This window comes from Paroedura picta, chromosome 4 (assembly GCF_049243985.1).
Source record: "Paroedura picta isolate Pp20150507F chromosome 4, Ppicta_v3.0, whole genome shotgun sequence".
Classification (NCBI taxonomy): domain Eukaryota; kingdom Metazoa; phylum Chordata; class Lepidosauria; order Squamata; family Gekkonidae; genus Paroedura; species Paroedura picta.
Window position 1 is genome coordinate 74081932 of NC_135372.1, and position 19497 is coordinate 74101428.

The window sequence follows — 19497 nt, forward strand, 5'->3', positions numbered from 1 at the left end:
ACATCTTTAAAACGATCAATAAACGTTCCTGCAACAGAGTTCCTGGTTATTATGTGGAAACAACCACATAATGATCGGACTGGCGGCTTGCCCGTCTGCTGCACCGTCGCTGTCACCTCCACGACCTGTCCACACTCTCCTAAGGGCAAGGGCAGACTCGGAGGCAGAAGCTGGTGACACAGCAAATGGGGCTTGGCTCTGGGGCTCACCAGCCACTGTTGCTTATTCTCTGAGGCCACCCACGCTCTCCTGGAGGCTGGAACAGCCTCAGAGGACAAGGGGCAGCTGGCAAGTCCCAGAGCTGAGTCCCATTCGCTGCTTTGCTGACGCTTGTCCTCCGAGGGTGCCTGTGCTCTCCTGAGGGCGGGGGCAGCCTCTGAGGACAACCGCTGGCAGCACAGCAAATCGGGCTCAGCTCTAGGCTTTTCCAGCTGCCACCGCCGATTGTTCTTCCAGGCTGCTTGCACTTTCCTGAGGTCAGGGGCAGCCTTTGAAGACAACCAGCAGCAGTGTAGTGAACAGGGCTCGCTTCTGGGCCTCGCCAGCCACTGCTGCTGCTTGTTCTTTGAGGCTGCCCATGCTCTCCTGAGGGTAGGGGCAGCCTCTGAGGACAGCCAGTGGCAGTACAGTGAATGGGGCTCAGCTCTTGTTCTCCAAGCTCTCTCCAAGCTCTCTCTCTCAGCTCTTGTTCTCCACATGCATTCTCCTGAGGGCAGAGGGAGCCTTGGAGGACAGGCAGTGACAGCACACCAAATGGCACTTAGTTCTGGGCCTCGCCAGCCGCCACCACCTCTGCTTGTTCTCTGAGGCCGCCCATGCTCTCCTGAGGGTGGGGGTGGCCTTGGAGGATGAATGGCAGCTGGCAAGGCCCAGAGCTGAGCCCTGTTTGCCACGCTGCTGTCTCTTATCCTCCAAGGTGGCCCATGCTCTCTTGAGAGCGGGGGCAGCCACAGAGGGCAGCCCGCAGCAGCAGCACAGTGAATGGGGCTTAGCTCTGGGCCTCACCAGCTGCCACCACCACCACTTGTTCTTTGAGGCCACCCATGCTTTCCTGAGGGTGGGGGCATCTTTGGAAGATGAGCATCAGCAGCAACAGCTGGCGAGGCCCAAAACCAAGCCCTGTTCACCGCCCACTGCTGCCCACCCTCCAAGGCTGCTTGTGCTCTCCATCTACTGGTATGATCCCTTGGACAGGAATATGGATGACATGTCCGTATGCACCCACCAGTCGTTTCCACATTAAAAACAGCAATTAAAACATTGGGTAGGAAGGAGGGATCATAGTGGGAATGACAAACAAAGAAGTCTTCACCTGCTGGTAGGTGACAGCAACAGAAGGGGAAAGAGTTCCCGAGTTTTAGTGCCATGATTAAGAAGACCTTCTACCAAGTCACAAGATGGGTACATCCAAAACAGGGCCTTCAAAGGTGATCATAGCGGGGGGGGGGGTGTATTTGTAAGGGAATAGGCACTTTTTCAGGTAGGTGGGTCCCAAACCATAAACAGTTTTAAGATTCAAGAAAGCACCCTGATTGTACCCAGAAACAGATTATAGCCAGCATTGGTGGGCCAAGATTGGAGTGATATGGTCCCTACAACCCACTCCAGTCAGCATCCTGGTTGCAGTTTTCTGCACCAGTTGAAGTTTCCAAACCCTTCTCCTGGGCAGCCCCAGAAAAGACATACATGGAAGTAACCAGGGCATGCAGCACAGAGGCAAGATCTTTTCTGCTCAAAAAAGACACAGTTGACTAATCAGTCAAAGCTGGTAAAAGGCACTCCTGGATACAGCTGACACCTGCTTATCCAAAAGCAGGCCTGTTTTAAAGAGTACTTCCAAAGTACAAATCTGTCCCTCCCAACTCAGACCTTCTGTACATCAGTAGTACTTCCATCTGGTTGAAACTGTTTAAATCAATTCAGCCACATCCAATCCAAAACAGCCTCCAGGCACCAGTTCAGGATTTCTACAGTGTCCCTGGAACAGCTGGATGCATGAGAGAGAACTGGGAGTCATCCAAATATTAGTGACAGTCCAGCCCAAATCTCTAGATGATCTCATCCAGTGATTTCATGTAAATGTTAAAGCTATTTTGGTTGATAACAAGTATTACATAACTATTGTTTTAGAATGTTTATTTGCCTGCAAACTTTATAATCTTTCATGCATCAATGACAAAGGAATAAGAATAATAAATGTAATTGTGTTTGCCATTATGGAACTTCTTGACTTGCATAGTTCAGATATATTTTTGCCAAAGAAAGATGTGACAATATTACAACTGCTAAGGGATTTACTGTTTGAGACAACAACAACCAGTAAAGCTTTTGTTATAGTTTGAACATAAAGAATAGGAAGAAAACAAGTACCGTTGTTGAGAAAGTATAAAGTACCTTACTTTTACCACTAAATTCTACAACTAATAACCATTCTCCTTGTAGAAGAAACTGACAGGTCAGCAGATATGACCTCCAAAAAAAGCCTGCCGGAACACACTTTTTGAGGCTGCCCCCTTAATTAGCGATCCCCAACCTGTGGGCCGCGGACCACATGTGGTCCTTCGACTAATTGGAGGTGGGCCCCGAAGGATGCCTTCTCCCACCCCCGACCCCCCGGCCCTTTACTTCACCCCACCCAGCCCTTTACAACATACTTCATTGTTGTGGCGTGTCTGTATCTTATTTGAAGGGATGTTTAAACATTACCATAGTGATCAGAGAGCGTTAGGGCAGTGGTTGAGAGTAGAGGAGTAAACTACCCCCCCACCGGGCCTCAGTAAAAGGCATTGAGTGGTCCCCAGTGAGTGGTCCCCGGCGTTGAGTGGTCCCGGTGATAAAAAGATTGGGGACCACTGACCTAGATGACTGGTGGCTATTGTGTATGGGGGTCCGGGTGGGTGAGGGCGAAGTGGGTTATCCTGTCGTGGTGATTTTACCACCATCTTGGTTTTGTATGGGTATCGTTTTATGGGTTTTTTTAGATTTTATGTCAACCGGCATTAGCCAGTTGAGTCCAGGAGTGGTAGTCCAGAACTTTATAAATGAACTAGTATCAAAGCCCATTTTAAAAATGGGCTTTGAACGGATTCCCGGCTCTGCGAGGCAGTGAGAGGGCTTTGCAGCCCAAAGGGAAGGGAATCTTCCCCCCCGCCCTGCGGCCGCTTCCCTTAGGCCCCCAAAGCCCTCTTGCAGCCTCGCATAGCTGGCGAGAGGGCTTTGGCGGCCAATGGGAAGGGAAAGGCCACCCTCCCCTTACTGTCCCCCACCCCCAGAGCAATTACATATGTCTTGGGGAGCGTCCAGCAGCAATCTGCCGCCAATGGGAGCAGAGAGCCCCTGGCCGGCTGGGTGGACAGTAGTGGGCATGGCCTGTGCAAGTCAGGGCCCAATCAGGACACACGATTGGGCCCTGCCTTGGACCAGTCATGCCCACTCTCTGCCCACTTAGCCCTTAGCGCTTTATTTATTAACAGCAAGCCCGCTGTTACAGATGAATGAATGAATGAATGAAATGCCTGAGATTAGGGATTGAACTACCCAGTCCTTGATGTGGCCACATCTTTAATTTTAATTTTAAACAGAACAGACAGTGGTCAATGATGGAAGCATGGAGTTGGGAAAAGTGTCTAAAAGATTTAGTGAACATCCTAGACAGGTTCACTTAGAATCCTACTCAATTCTACTTAATTCAGTTTACTCAGTGAAAAGTATTCTTAGGATTGAACTAAGAGACTTTTATTCAGTAAGGATGAACCCTTCTTGAGCTCCAACATAGATTGTTTTAGAAATTCAGAACTGAGAGGCATGAAGAACATTGTCTGGTCTAAAGGACTTGTCTTTCACAAAAATGTTCATAAAACAGTACATTCGGATATATTTCATACTGTACAGAGCTTCTTCACGTTGCCATTTTAAGTTCTGAAAGCACTAATCATGCAAACTCAATCACCTGAAGTATTAGTACAAGCAATGTAAAAGTGCAGAAAGCCAATGATCTTTGTTGTACTTCCTGCTTTTAAACATTTCTAAAAATTAACCAGTCATATTGATGTGTCCCTCTCATTTTTGCAGCCTTCTGAAAAACACTTGCTTAACTCATACCATAGCTAAACAAAGTTTGAGTCCAGTGGCACATTTAAAGTCAACAAAGTTTTATTCAAGGTATCCCTTTGTGTGCACACACATTTCCTCAGCATGCATACGAAAGTTCATACCTTGAATAAAACTTTGATGATGGATAGCATTTATAACCTGCTCCTCTTGGTGCAGCTGGCTTAGGGTGGTGTACAACAGTTTAAAAACAGTAAAACAATAACAATAAATAATATTGGCCCTGGTTCAAACCAGATGTATTTCTTTAAGGCCAGGGAACACCAGCTTGTTGGAACTGAATGATTATAATGTCTTTTTGGGAGTATAGTTAACTAAGCGGTCCCTTAGATATGCTGGACCTAGATTGTGTGTGGCCTTGAAGGTTAGCACCAATACCTTATATTGTTCCAAAAGCTCAAGTACCTGGTGGTAATTTTACAAGCCTCAGGCACCAGGATGGCCCACTATGCCTATGCTGTAAAGCAAGAAGGAAAATCAGCTTACAACATAATTAAGTTCCTCCATACAAGGGGAGGTCACTTTGTTCAAGCAGCAATTAAGCTATTCCAGGCCAAATCTATAGCACAACTGCTATATAGAGCTCATCTCAGATCCCCTGCAGTTTGTCTTACTCCACTGGAGCAAATCCAGTCAAAGTTCCTGAGAACTGTTCTACAAACACTGAGACCCATCTTGAATGCCATGATACAACTTGAAACTGGAAGTCAAGGCAAAGTCTCATGTCCATATACCTGTGGCTCAAAATAAAACCCAGAGCCCAAGGGCTTCTTCCTCTGATCCTTCAAGACTCCCTTCGATCTAGTAAAACCACCAAGACCAAACTTGCAAGCCTGGGCCTCTCCTTAAATGATCTACTCAGAATGGGTGAAGATCAGGCAGAGCAAATTCTCAAGCAAAAAATACAAGATACTGAAAGACAAATGGATTTAGCAAATGCTCCAGTCTTTCTGTTATCGCTGTCCACAAGATACATATTAAAACCAGCTGCCTACTTCTCATCAATTGAAATCAACAAATATAGGAGAGCGCCAATGTTAGCAAGATGTTTGGCCATGCCCACAGCACTTCTGGAGGCAGATATTAAAAAATACCAGTCTCAGAGAGATTGTGCATCTTTCCATTTATGGAGGTGGAGTCTATAGAATATATCTTCTTTCACTGCCCCTTGTATACCACAAATCATAACAAGGGAGGTTACACCAAACAGAAGTGGATTAGACCAAAGAGCTACGCATGGGTGGCAAACCTCACGTCTCTCTAGAGACAGCAAAAATTTGTGCCTACATTTTCTACACCCCTCAACATCTTAATGTTTTACCATGTCTAATTTTTATATCCTGGTCTGTGACTGTACAAATAAATAATAATAATACCGTTTATTTTTAAAGCAGGGAAACAAATTTACTACATATATTCCAATGTTTTCCTCAACTTGCATTTTTTTTCTAACAAAGGATTTTTCCATGGCTTCAAATCATCTGAAAATTCTAAATTTCTAAGCTCACCTCAACTAGGCCATCTCTTGCATCACCTTGGTGCAGAGCCAAATGTAATAGTTCCTTTATCAGCACTCCAATTCTAAGCACAGTTACACCTTGCTAAACCAACTGAAGTCAGTGTACAATCTGCTGCAAATCAATGCATCTCTGCTTTAAACCACTGTAGCATTCTTTAATAAAATGTTATCAAAATACATACCTGTAATATCGTAACAGCAAAGTGCTTTCAGAAAGCAGCAGGTCTGTGCTGGTGGACCATTTGCATGTCATTTTTTGTAAGTTTCCATGTGTTTCACATGTGATGTTGATATTAACATCTATTTGAAACATATTTAATTAATAGAAAAACTAAGCTTGAAGCAGTTACTAAAAATTGCAGATAATTATTTTAAAAGAACAGGTATCTTACCTATTATATATAATTCCGCATAACGGTGATTACATTCTTTGTTTTCATTACAACAGTATAAAGCATTAAAGAGGAAATTCCCACCAGGTTTCATTGCGTCTAAATTAATAAGCGTAACTTTTCCAACAAAATCATTTACAAGTGTATACTGGCTTCTTGGAACTTCCTTTACTAAATTTAACCACCATACTATCTTCTTGGATGAGATTATTTTGTTCTTGTTTTTGTAAATACAATAAAAAGAAACATTAGTTCCAACGCTTGCTAGAATCTTCGGAGGGAAGTACATGACATCTGTCACAAAACAAACAATAGAAACAACAATAAATTCCAAGTAAATGTATACAGTGCAAAACATTTTTAACATATATACTTGCTTTATACAATGATTTTATGTATAACTGGTACCATATTTTGTTTTTAAGTTTCTTATTTGTTCTAACCACCATTTACACTAATTCACATCAACAACTTAAGGATCACGGATCTTCTCCTTGTTCCATTTCTCTTCTGTTCCTGGAAGTTTTGATTCCTGCAGTTGCAGGACCCATATGGATTCTGAGGTACTCCCTATTGTATCAGCGCAGCTCTGCTGGACAATTTAATCTCATTCGTCCTCCAAACCACATGCTCTACTTAGTCTACATGGGCCTTGCATTCCAGGAATCCGTTTTCTTCAGAACTTTTAAGGGGAGCAGAACAAGCAAAAGATCTTAATCCAATAGTGGTCCCCAACCTGCGGGCCGCGGCCCAGTGCCGGGCCGCGAAGGCCATGGCGCCGGGCCGCGGCTCCCTCTCCCTGCCCCCCCCCCGTAAAAAACTTCCCAGGCCGCAAGCTTGCGGCCGGGGAAGCTTCTTACTGCGGGAGGGCGGGGAGAGGGAATCAGGGCCGGTCCGCACATCGCACATGCGTGGCCCGATGCGCGGGCATGGCCCGCGCAGGCGTGGTCCGCGCAGGCGTGGCCCAATGCCCTGCCGGTCCCCAGCCTCAGAAAGGTTGGGGACCACTGCAATAGTACATTCTACTCACAGACTGTTAGACCCAATCCAGTGTCTTATCTGGATTTTATGAGTATGTAATGGTGGCCAGGGAGGGTCCAAATATACCCCACTCAGCTCTGCTGTATTGCACAATTCTACGGGGTCGACTGGGGCTTTGTGCACTATTTTGCAGGGAGGTGTGATTGCGGTATCCTGCACTCCCACCTTCCTGGAAAATGAAAACCCACCTCCAATGCCACCACCCATAGTGAAACCATTCCGCTGCAGCAGCATTCCGGGGGGGGGGGCGCATTTCAGCATGGAGCTGGGATGTTGCCAAAATGTGTCCCCCACAGGAACAAAGAAAGCATCAGCTTGCCCCGCTTTACTGTATCCCCAGTAAACAGCGTGGCATGCAGCATGACTGCTGCTGTGCATAATTAGTCAATATCACCCAAATAAACAATATGGACAGCTTTCTAATTTTAATTTGAAATTGCTGACAGTATTGCAGGTTGAAGCCAGAAGAAATCATAGAATCATAGAGTTGGAATGGGCCATACAGGCCACCTAGTCCAACCCCCTGCTCAACGCAGGATCAGCCCTAAGCATCCTAAAGCATCCAAGAAAAGTGTGTATCCAACCTTTGCTTGAAGACTGCCAGTGAGGGAGAATTCACCACCTCCTTAGGCAACCTATTCCACCGCTGAACTACTCTGACTGTGAAAAATTTTTCCTGATATCTAGCCTATATCGTTGTACTTGTAGTTTAAACCCATTACTGCATGTCCTCTCCTCTGCAGCCAACAGAAACAACATCCTGCCCTCCTCCAAGTGACAACCTTTCAAATACTTAAAGAAGGCTATTATGTCCCCTCTCAACCTCCTTTTCACCAGGCTGAACATTCCCAAGTCCCTCAACCTATCTTCATAGGGCTTGGTCCCTTGGCCCCAGATCATCATCGTCGCTCTCCTCTGTACCCTTTCAATTTTATCTACGTCCTTCTTGAATTGAAGCCTCCAGAACTGCACACAGTACTCCAGGTGTGGTCTGACCAATGCCGTATACAATGGGACTATGACATCTTGTGATTTTGATGTGATGCCCCTGTTGATACAGCCCAAAATGGCATTTGCCTTTTTTACCGCTGCATCACACTGCCTGCTCATGTTTAGTTAACAATCCACAAGTACCCCAAGGTCTCGTTCACACACAGTGTTACCTAGAAGTGTATTCCTCATCCAGTAGGCATGCTTTTCATTTTTCTGACGCAGATGCAGAACTTTACACTTATCTTTATTAAATTGCATCTTGTTCTCATTTGCCCATTTTTCCATTGTATTCAGATCTTGTTGAAATCTGTCTCTATCTTCTGGAGTATTTGCCAGTCCTCCCGATTTGGTGTCATCTGCAAACGTGATGAGTAGTCCCTCCACCCCCTCATCTAGATCATTAATAAATATGTTTAAATGTACCGGACCGAGCACCGAGCCCTGAGGTACCCCGCTACTCACCTCTCTCCAGTCTGATGAAACATCATTGACAACAACTCTTTGAGTGCGGTTCTCTAACCAATTCCCTATCCACCTATCTGAAAATCCAGATTGCAGTCCTTCAACTAATCCATCAGGACATCATGGGGAACCTTGTCAAAAGCTTTACTAAAATCCAAGTAAACGACATCAGCCGAATTTCCACGATCCAGCAAACCTGTTACTTGGTCAAAAAAAGAAACCAGGTTGGTCTGGCAGGACCTGTTGGAGACAAATCCATGCTGACTTCCTTGGATCACCAAATTGTCCTCCCAATGTTTGCAGATCGCTCACTTTAATATCTGCTCCATTATCTTTCCCACAACAGAGGTCAGACTCACTGGTCTGTAGTTTCCCGGGTCATCCTTCCTCCCTTTTTTGAAGATCGGAATAACATTTGCTCTCTTCAAGTCCTCCGGGACATCTCCAGTCCTTAAAGAGGTCCCGAAGATGATGGCCAAGGCATGTGCAAATTCTCTGGAAAGTTCTTTGAGCACTCTTGGGTGCATTTCATCTGGCCCAGGGGATTTGAACTCATCCAGTGCAGCTAAATGCCTCTCGACAACCTCTCTATCCATGTTAATCTGCCACCCAGACACTATCCATTGGCTACTGCCATCTCTAGATGTGCCTAACCCCTTTGACCTGTGGGAAAAAACAGATGTAAAATAGGCACTAAGCCCTTCTGCTTTCTCTGCATCTTCCATTAGAGTTTGTCCATCCGCACCTAACAGTGGGACTATTGCCTTCTTTACTTTACATTTGCTCCTCACATAACTGAAAAATCTTTTTTTGTTACAGTGGGCTTCCCTGGCCAATCTTAGCTCACTCTCAGCTTTGGCTTTTCTGATGATTGATCTACAGTGCCTAGTAACCTGTAGGTACTCTTCTTTAGAGCTCTGTCCTTCCCTCCATTTCCTGAACATTTTCCTTTTCTTTCTTAGTTCCTCTTGAAGTTCTCTGTTCATCCAATGAGGCTTCTTAGAGTGTTTTCGTCTGCAGTGTGTTCGTTTTTCTGGGATAGTCATTGATTGACCATGCAATAGCTCCTGTTTGAGTAGCGCCCACCCTTCACATGCTCCCTTTCCTTCCAGCATTCTCGTCCATGGTATGACACTCATCATGTCTCTGAGTTTATTAAAGTTTGCCCTACGAAAATCCAATATCCGTGTCTGGCTACAAGCTTCCTTGGCTCCCCATCTCAAAAGGAATTCTATGAGGACATGGTCACTTCCCCATAGGGTCTCCACCTACTTCACCTCATCCACCAACTCTTGCCTGTTGGTCAGTATTAAGTCCAGTATGGCTGAAGCTCTTGTGGGTTCATCTACCATTTGATAAATGAAATTGTCAGCCAGGCAGGTCAGAAACTTGCATGACTGAGGACGCTTCGCAGAGTTTGTTTCCCAGCACACATCTGGGAAATTGAAGTCACCCATGATGACAAGGTCCTGCTGCTTGGATATTTTCTCAAGCTGCTCACAAAGTGCAGCATCCACATCCTCTCGTTGGTCAGGCGGTCGGTAGCAGACACCAACCACCACACTGTTTGTCTTCCCCTCGCTTATTTTCATCCAGATGCTTTCCACTGTAGATATACTCTCCTTCACTAGAATTTCCTGACAGGTAAGCCCTTTCCTCACATACAGTGCCACTCCTCCACCTCTTCAATCTATTTTGTTTTTTCTGAACAGCTCATATCCATCCACCATTACATTTCAGTCATGAGAATCATTCCACCAAGTTTCTGTGATGCTTACTAGATCATACCTTTCCATCAGCATGAGAAGTTCCATCTCTTCCTTCTTATTGCCCATGCTTCGGGCATTAGTATAAAGGCATCTGAATCCTTTTACTTTTGCTTCCCTATAAGCTGGCCTTGCCGATTGGTCTGCCCCCGATCGTTCTCCTTCCTTACACTCCCTATGTTGATCGTCTCCTTCCCCTTGTGGGTTCAGTTTAAAGCTCTCCTGATGAATCTCCCCAGGTTCCTGCCAAACACATTCTTCCACAGCTTCAATAAATGCAGTCCATCAGGTGCTTGTAGGCCTTCCTCAAGAAAGCCTATCCCATGGTCTCTCCTGCCGGCACCAACTACGTAGCCACTGATTCACCTCCATTATCTTCCTCTCCCGATGGATCCCTCTTCCCTTGACAGGCAAGATTGAAGAGAATACCACGTGCCCCTATTTGCTTGAGCTTCCTCCCCAGATCTTGATAGTCTTTTTTAATAGGAGCGATGGTATTCTTGGACATGTCATTCGTTCCTACATGGACCATCACAAATGGGTAGCTATCTGTAGATTTGAGGAGTTTGGGCAGCTGTTCTGAAATGTCTTTAATTTTTGCCCCTGGCAAGCAACAGACCTCTCGGGTTAGGGGGTCGGGCCCAGCCACATGGCGATCCATTCCTCTTAGCGGGGAGTCTCCAATTACCAGTACTCTCCTTTTTTTTTTTCTTCTCAACTCCATTTCCTTCTATCCCCGTGGCCTCTTCACTTTGTCTTAGACTTTGTTTTGGGACCTCTTCCCTCATTGACTCTTGCACCTCCTCTGCAAGGGCCAGAAATCTATTCTGGAGCTCCAAAGGCCCCAAGAACCGTCTCGCTCTACGCCGTTGAGTCTTTTTCCGAATTGTCTGCAGAGGCTCCGTAATGAGGTCAGTCCCCTTATCCTCTTCAGGAATGGTTGTATCCTCTTTATTCCAAGTTGCACGGCTCTGGTTTATGAACTCCTCCCCTTTCTTAATTTGAGTCAGAGTAATAATGCTGTCTTCTAATTCCCTAATCCTTTCCTCCAAAAGTCTTACCAGCTTACACTTGGGGCAGATGTAGTCCATCTTGTCTTCTGGGAGAAAGGCAATCATGTCACACTCACTGCAGATGATGGGATGAGTGTCCTGGAGGCCCATTGGAACTTCTAGGCAGTGCAACTACTAGGGAAATATAATCTACTGATTCTAATTGCTCGGCCAAGAACCCCAGGCTAAGAGCCACAGGCCAAGAACCCTTTGTCTCTCGCCCTTCGGCTCACGCCTCTGACGAGGAGCAGCCCTTTTTAATCCTCCCAGCAATCATCCAGCAATCACCTCACCCAGTCAGCACAATAGCCTCACCTGGTCAGCAGCAACACTCCCCAGTAGATCTCCACATGCTCTCAGTTGTCTGAGCTCTATGTTTTCAATAAGAAAATGGTTCCACCCAGGATACTTAAAGTACTTAATAATTATAATGCCAGACATCTCATTTGCATTCAATCTTCAGTGGCTATGGAAACTCAGTCATTAATTTGATCACTAGGTTTGATCATCAATTGAACACATTAAGGCCTTACACCTGCAATGAAGAATCTTTCTATAGAGAGCTACTATACTGAATTGTGTTTGGCAATTCTTTAACAAATAAAACAGACTTCCTGTATAGCTAAGAGGGATTTCCCACAAAGGTCTATTGTGCACAGACAGCTTACTTCCAATTTTCACTGAAGTCAAGACAGTAGGGCTTTACTTCAAATGTTGTGTGTGCACTCTTCACCTTTTCTCTCTCTGATTTTTCTCTTAGAAATTGTGGAGTATATATTCTGCATACCAACAGAAAAACAGCATGTGGCATCCTTCATCTCTCCATATTGAGAGCAAACATGCACTGGGGATGTTTTCTTGAAACTGAAAACTCTTCAATCTATATTTACTCTCAGGTAGCCATCTTAGCAGAATGTTCATTTTTATCACCCACTTCATCGGCGAACAAGCTCCATTATTGCTTATTTTTCCATCATGTAAATTGGGGGGGGGGGGGGGTTGCAAGCAGGATGGCACTTTCAATGTGCTTATCACTAAACTTAGATCACTGTGGGGGAGGGGGAATTATTGACAGGAAAGGCTGAGGTCCAAGCAGGAGTATTTTTGAAATTAAAGAGAACATAGTTCAAAAGTGATGGCTCATATACAGAATGAGCTATCAAGCAATCCAACAACAACAAATACTGTTAAACTGACAAAACATGTTTTGAATGACTACAAGCACCACATTGTTTCCCCATAACTAACATAACTAACTAAGGCCCCATAACTAACATAACTAACACAAGAACTAGAATAGCATTAAATTGAGAAGATTTTCAGAGGGATGTGGTGGATTCTGGGTATGTCTGCAACTGTGACAGATAGCATTTTAAAGGCCAGGCTCCAAGTGCTGAAATAACAGGAGATGAAGGGATAATTCTTCAATGAGACAGAGACCTTGAGTGACAAGCTGCTCCAAGTATACTGACTGGTCAACAATAGCTGTGAGAGCGATATTTGAAAAAGAGGCCTATTCAACAGTTTCCATGAAAGACTTTGGCCGACAGGAACGCAAAAACAAAAGACACCTGGAAACTCTTGGATTGACGGACTATTAAAAATTTGAACAAAGTATGGTAGCAGACTATCTCAGACGCCATCTATATTAAAATCACCAATTGAAGCTCATTTCAGCAAAACACAACAAAAAAGATTGACTTGTCTACGATACAAAGAACTCTTAACAATATTCGGCAAGTTCAAAGAAAGACAAGTTTTAGAGAAAGAAGGAGTGGAAATCCAATGGCTGGAATATAACCAACTCCTATCTAGGTTCAAAGCAGAATTCCAGCATCCATTAAATTTAGAGGCTCCAATACCAGAATTTGAAAACCTATTAATACAAGAAATACCACACTTACAAGGACTAGTATATAAACTCTTATTGAAATATGAAACTGAGATGGAACAGATAAAACCATGCATGATCAAATGGATGCAAAACTTAGAGACCCAAGTGACCTTAGAACAATGGGAACACATATGGACTAGAATTCCAAAGCTTACTAAGAGTCAAATTCTTAGAGAAAACCGGTATAAAATGTTTTATAGATGGTATGTAACACCAAAAGTGATTGCTGCAATTGCAAAAAGTTGTGATAATAACTGTTGGAAATGTGCAGAAAAAGTAGGTTCTTTCTATCACATGTGGTGGAAATATGAAAAAATATATAAGTACTGGGCTAAGGTTCATACAATAATGTAGAAAATGTGGGAGTTGAACTTTCCTATGAAGCCTGAATATATGCTATTAAGTTTACCACCGCAGTGCCTCCCAACACACACAAGAAGTTTATTCTTCTACGCCAGTGGCCCGGCCGCGCATGCGTGATGCTGCCCTGATTCTCTCTCCCCCCCCCTTCCCGCAGTAAGAAGCTTCCCGGGCCGCAAGCTTGCAGCCCGGGGAGGTTTTTTACTGCAGGGGGAGGGAACCGCGGCCCGGCGCCCTGGCCTTCACGGCCCGGCACCGGGCCGCGGACCGCAGGTTGGGGACCACTGTTCTACGCGACGACGGCAGCAAGATTAGTGCTGGCTAGAAAATGGAAATGCATGAGCTACCGTCAACAGAAGACTGGCTGAGCAAATTGGCAGATCTCGCCAAGATGGCTAAATTGACATTAATGGTTAATGGAAAATCAGAAGAAGCTTTCCAGGAACAATGGGGTCCTTATCTGAACTATCTAAAAAGGTAAATCAGAAGGGAAAGGAGAGGGTTCTAATATGCTTAGATTCTAAACAATTGTTTTAATAATGTTTATTATATGTATCTATGTTATTTCTATCTTTTTGGAAAAATAAAAAATTATAAAATAAAAAAAACAATAGCTGTGAGAGAAGTTATATGAGACCTGTATACTAAGGGGAAAGGATTCTGACAGAAACCTGCATTGGGAGAAGATGTTTTTGTGTCTTAGTTTTAAACTATCTAGTCTGAGGAGATTTTAGTCAGTGAACAGAGTCTTGACTAATGTGTCTGGGTTCAGGATATGCTGAAAGCAGTTCTACACAGTTGGGAGAACTGGGAAAAATATTTAGCAGGGAGATTTGAGTAGTAGTGTAAGACTTTCAAATCAGACCAAAGAAAAGGGGAGAAATCTCCTAAGGAGAGAAGAAAAATCCCTGCTCAGTTAAAAGGGGGAAATAGATGTGAGGATTTCCCTGGATGTCTGTGAGAGGAACTTGCTTCAGATACCTCAGGAGTTAGAGGGAAACTGGTGTTTTTAAAGAAGGGAGATTGGGGTACTAACAGAGGTTACCAACCTTCAAAGAAAGCTAGGGAAATTCAAATGAATTCCAAGAAAAATAATGACATGTTTCGGTAAACACAGATACAAAAGCTTCTCAGAGTGCAGCCTGCATTTATGATCTACAAACTGTACAACAACTGATCTTTACAACAAAGGTTTATTTCCTTGTTTTATCTGTCTTTACCTGTATGTTAAATGAAATCTCTTATTTTGTTTAACAATCTCAGGTGCCATTCTGAAATCATTTTAGTAAAGAGGGTCTTACACTGACGCTTGTTGTTACGACAGCATCCAAATTATCTCTGGGATAGCTAGGTTTATTATTTTACAACAAAAAAGAGCCATGCTACTAGGACAGCTCAGTCAGTGAGGGAACAGAATATTTTAAGGGGAAATTTTACCTCAGTGTATAAGGGATTTGCCATAACAGCCTGCTGCACAACCACTGCCATAAAGATTCTGAGTTTTGTATGCAAAAGTTAAGCTCTCTGCATTTCTTTCTACAGAACCTGTGACTCTTATGCTTGTGTGGCAATGAAAGGGGTTGGTGGCAGAGAATCAGCCCTAGAAATAAAAAGAATAGAGCTTCACAACTGCTGTAGGAAGACTCAAAATTTGCAAGTTTCATAGAGTTTTTTTTTTTACTTGACTGAATTTCTTTGTGTTCCCTTTCATGCAAGGGACTGAACCATTAGGATTTCAATGGAAGGCACTGGTTTGCTATGTTGAGCCACCATCATGGGTAATGGTTTCATTAAACGCATCTTTGAAAACTTTTATGTGTACATGCACACATGAGCTGAGGATTGGCAGCCACCACACTTGCTGCTGGGCTTATTTATTTATTTGTTTATTTATTTCTTGTATTTATATACCACCCTCCCCTGAGGCTCAGGGCAGTTTACATAAAACATAAAAAACAGTACATGGAACTTAGTTTTTCATAACAATAATATTAATATTAAAGCCGTAACAGAGTATAACAATGCAAACAGGTCTAGAGCAGCAGGCATGAGTAGATTTCTGGGAGGGAGCAGGGGCCCCGCAGATATTGCTAGTCACTCGGTGTCAACTGAATACCTAGTGTAAGAGCTCCCTTTTGCAGGTCCTGCGGAACTATTTTTGGTCCATCAGGGCCCTGGCCTCCTCCAGGAGCTCATTCCAGCAGGTGGGAGCCAGGACAGAGAAGGCTCTGGCCCTGGTTGAGGCTAGGCGGGTTTCTTTAGGGCCAGGGATCATTAGTCAGTTGGTGGTGGCGGAGCGTAAAGCTTTTTGAGTGGCATAGGCAGGCAGGCCTCAGGTACACTGTGCCCTGACCGCATATGGCCTGAAAGGTAATTGCCTGGTCCAGAATTGAACTGGCAACCACTGTAGTTGATGGAGAATTGGCCAAACGTGGGACCTCCATGGTGTTGCTATGAGGACCCTGGCTGCTGCTGTAGTTTTCAGATCAAGGCTAATTGCAGGCCTAAATAAAGCGAGTTACAGAAGTACAGTCTAGAGGTGATGGTGGCATGGATCACTGTGGCTAGGTGTTCCGGGGCCAGGTAGGGTGCTAGCAGTTTGGCTTGGCAGAGGTGGTAGAATGCCAGCTATGCTACTTTTGCGACTTGGGCTTCCATTGTGAGGGAAGCATCCAGGATCCTGCCCAGGTTCCTGGCGGAGTGAGCCGTTGAGAGCTGCATACCATACAGGGAAGGCAGACATGCTTCCTCACATGGACCCTTCCTACCCAGCCACAGGACCTCCATATTTGAAAGACTGAGCTTCAGATGACTCTGCTTGAGCCATCTCATCACTGCTAGGCAGCTAGCTAATGTTTCCGGGGAAGAGTCTGGGCGGCCATCCATCAGGAGGAAGAGCTGGGTGTCATCTGCGTATTGATGAGAGCCCAGCCTGAACCTCTATTCCAGTTGTGAAAGAAGGCACATGAAGATGTTGAAGATAGGAGAGAGGACCGTTTCCTGTGGGACTCCACAAGTAAGCTGTTGGTGGCTTGATGTGCTCTCTCCTATTGTGACCCTCAGTCCATGACCGCGGAGGAAAGAGGTCAGCTACTGAAGGGTTATTCCTCATATTCCGGCATCAGCGAGGTGGTGAGCTAAGAGCTCATGATCGACTGTGTTGAATGCTGTTGAAAGGTCTAGTAATATCAGCAATATCAGTTTAATCAGTAGCACATAACCCATTGTCAGTTTTGACCCCCTCCATCTCCCCATTTAAATACTTGTGGTTCATTCCCTTATATAAAAGGTAACACAAAGAAATTCAGCCATGCTGAAGGCAAGACCACAAAGCAGAGAAATATATCCAGTATCCCCTGAAGACAGATTGGGCAATTGAAAGAATGTGGGAGCTGTGTGGTCACTGAAATGGCAGGGAAGCATAGTGCCACACTTTGTGAGAAAGTGCTAATCTGATTGTGAGTGCATATACATACAAACCTCCACTTCAGAACCATATTCTCTTTTATTTCTAAAAGACTCCCACTTGTAACTTAGCCTTTCCCTGTCAATAATTTTTTTTCTCCCAGCAATCCAAGTTTAGCAATATGCTCATATTGCTAGACTCATCCTGCTTGGAAAAAGTAAGCAATAGTGGAACTTGTACACCAATGAAGGTGGAAGATGGTGGGAGGTGCAGAGTGGGAGGAACAATCTCAATGTGGGTAGTGACGTGGCCTCCAAGCGGAGGGAAAAGGGCAGAGAGGAATCAGAGGAAATATATATGCTATTGAATTATTTTTAGCTTGGAAGTGAAGCAAGGGGAAAACTAGCACAAAACCAAGGAAACAGCAACCAGAAAGCAGAATAGAAAGAAAAGCCTGATGGACATGCACAGTGAAAGCAAAGGAAAATGCAGGATGAAAAAGAAAATACAATAGACATGCACAGTGAAAGCTAGGGGAAACACCCATACATAATAGGGCCAGAATCTCTTCTAAAACAGAATACAGATTTAGTAATTTTCTCTAAATATGAACTTCCTGGTTAAACATTGGCCTGGACATAATACTAATTAAATACATAAAATAGAATGGTTTGATTTAAGTATTGTGTACTTCTGGTGTTAATATACTTAGGTGAATGCAAAACAGGCTCTTTGTTTTTACCATCTGCACTAATGACTTTGTTTTTTCTGGTGGTATAAAACTAACATAAGCTATTGAGCTAGTAAATAAACTTGAGGCCCCTGCAGGGAGAAAAATTATCTTACCTAAGGTTGTTGTCATGCATGTCACAGCATGATATTTGGCCAGTAAACTGTATGCTTACTGACTACTGACTACTACTTTTATATCATTCATCAGAGAAACAGCTATCAGAAACTGCATATATACTTTCTAATGCATTGTCTGGTTTAGAACCCATGGTTTGTAAGCACAAAGATCCTTCTCATATTCATCCCCCTAATTTTCCTGATCACAGGAAAGTTTATTATTAATAACCACATAGGTCATTGGAGATGGAAAACAGCCAAAATACTCTCTCCCTTCCCTCTCTTTCAAAATTCCAACTCTAATGACTTCAAGTGACACCAAAAAAGAGTGTCCCTTCCTCACAGTGCAGCTGTCCCAACACACAACAATTATTCAATAATGTTCCTACAGCCCCTCACAATCCATTTTCCTGGAATCAGAAAGTACTGAATGGAGGGATTGTGGGTTAGATCTGTAACCATCTTTGATCATCAGTGATCAAAATGATTTGCTGAGATCACAGGATCTGATCCTAGGTGTGCAGCTAGAAAATTATATCTTATGCCACCACTACTACTATTTGTTAGTTTGTTTGTATTTATATACCACCCACCCTTTGAGAAAATGCTAGATAAGTGACAAAGTACAAGGTAAGCTTGATAACTGTGTCAACAATCTTAGCATCAACAAACATAGCCTTACATGACAAGTTCAGGTACCTATATCAGCAATCTTAATGTTCAACAATCATAACATAATATTTCATCCACAATCCCAGAGAGTGTGCTTATCTGGATAGGAGGGAGTAGGGACCCAATAGATATTGTCACTGACCTTGACCAAATGCCTGGTAGAAGAGCTCTATTTTGCAGGCCCTGCAGAACTGTGATAGCATGGGTAGTGAAAGCTAGGGAACTCTGGGAGTTCTTTCCACCAGGTAGGGGCCAGGGATCACTGGCTGGTTGGTATTGGCTGAGTGCAGTTCTCTTTGGGGGGTATAAGCAGAGTGACAGGACCCAAACCACATATGGACTTAAAGGATTTGACTCTGCCACACATTACACCTTATAAATATATCTTTTTCTCAGCAAATTAATGAAATTTGGTGACATTCCAAAATTGACTATTTGGATTTCTGTTGAGGACATACCTTGTAGGTTGAAGTTAAAAGGTAAGCTCCAGTCACTCCAGAGACCAGGTCCATAAATACTCTTGCATCGGACTTGAAATACATATGAAGAATCAAGCAGGGTATGGCTTAGGATCAATGAAGTTTCCATGGCAATTTCAACTGCCTATTCAAATTATTTTTAAAAACCAACATATTAGTCCTTGTCCTCTACCATTTAGTTTGATATATTTTGTGTATCTATATCTATATATCTATATTAAAAAACACAAACTTTTAAAACTAACATTAGTCAGGATTTCTTTCTGGTTTTTAACCACATTGTTTATCAGAGGATTAAAGACAAAAGAAGTCCTATGAAAAGAAGTCCCTGCTCACCACAAGGGAATGTTTGAATTCTGGCCATATTCATGCTTAATTAGCACATGGCTGTAAACTGTGTTTAGAGAATGTATTTCTCTAGGAAGTTTAGGCCAATGATATATAGTTACACATAAACGAAGCAATCGCCTTTTATTCCCGAATCTAATTAAAAAATAATAAT

The 19497-nt window shown here is 43.7% G+C and overlaps 1 protein-coding gene across 4 annotated transcripts in view; it reads right to left on the reverse strand.

The window, feature by feature from the left end:
• Positions 1 to 19497, reverse strand: part of LEPR (leptin receptor) — a 104411-nt gene that overhangs the window by 29635 nt on the left and 55279 nt on the right. For all 4 annotated transcript variants that reach the window (XM_077333438.1, XM_077333437.1, XM_077333439.1 and 1 more), the window contains exons 8-10: positions 18975 to 19119; positions 6022 to 6315; positions 5812 to 5929 (exon numbers count right to left, since the gene is read on the reverse strand). In XM_077333438.1, the coding sequence (XP_077189553.1) occupies positions 5812 to 5929; positions 6022 to 6315; positions 18975 to 19119 (557 nt within the window). The remainder of the gene's footprint in view (positions 1 to 5811; positions 5930 to 6021; positions 6316 to 18974; positions 19120 to 19497) is intronic.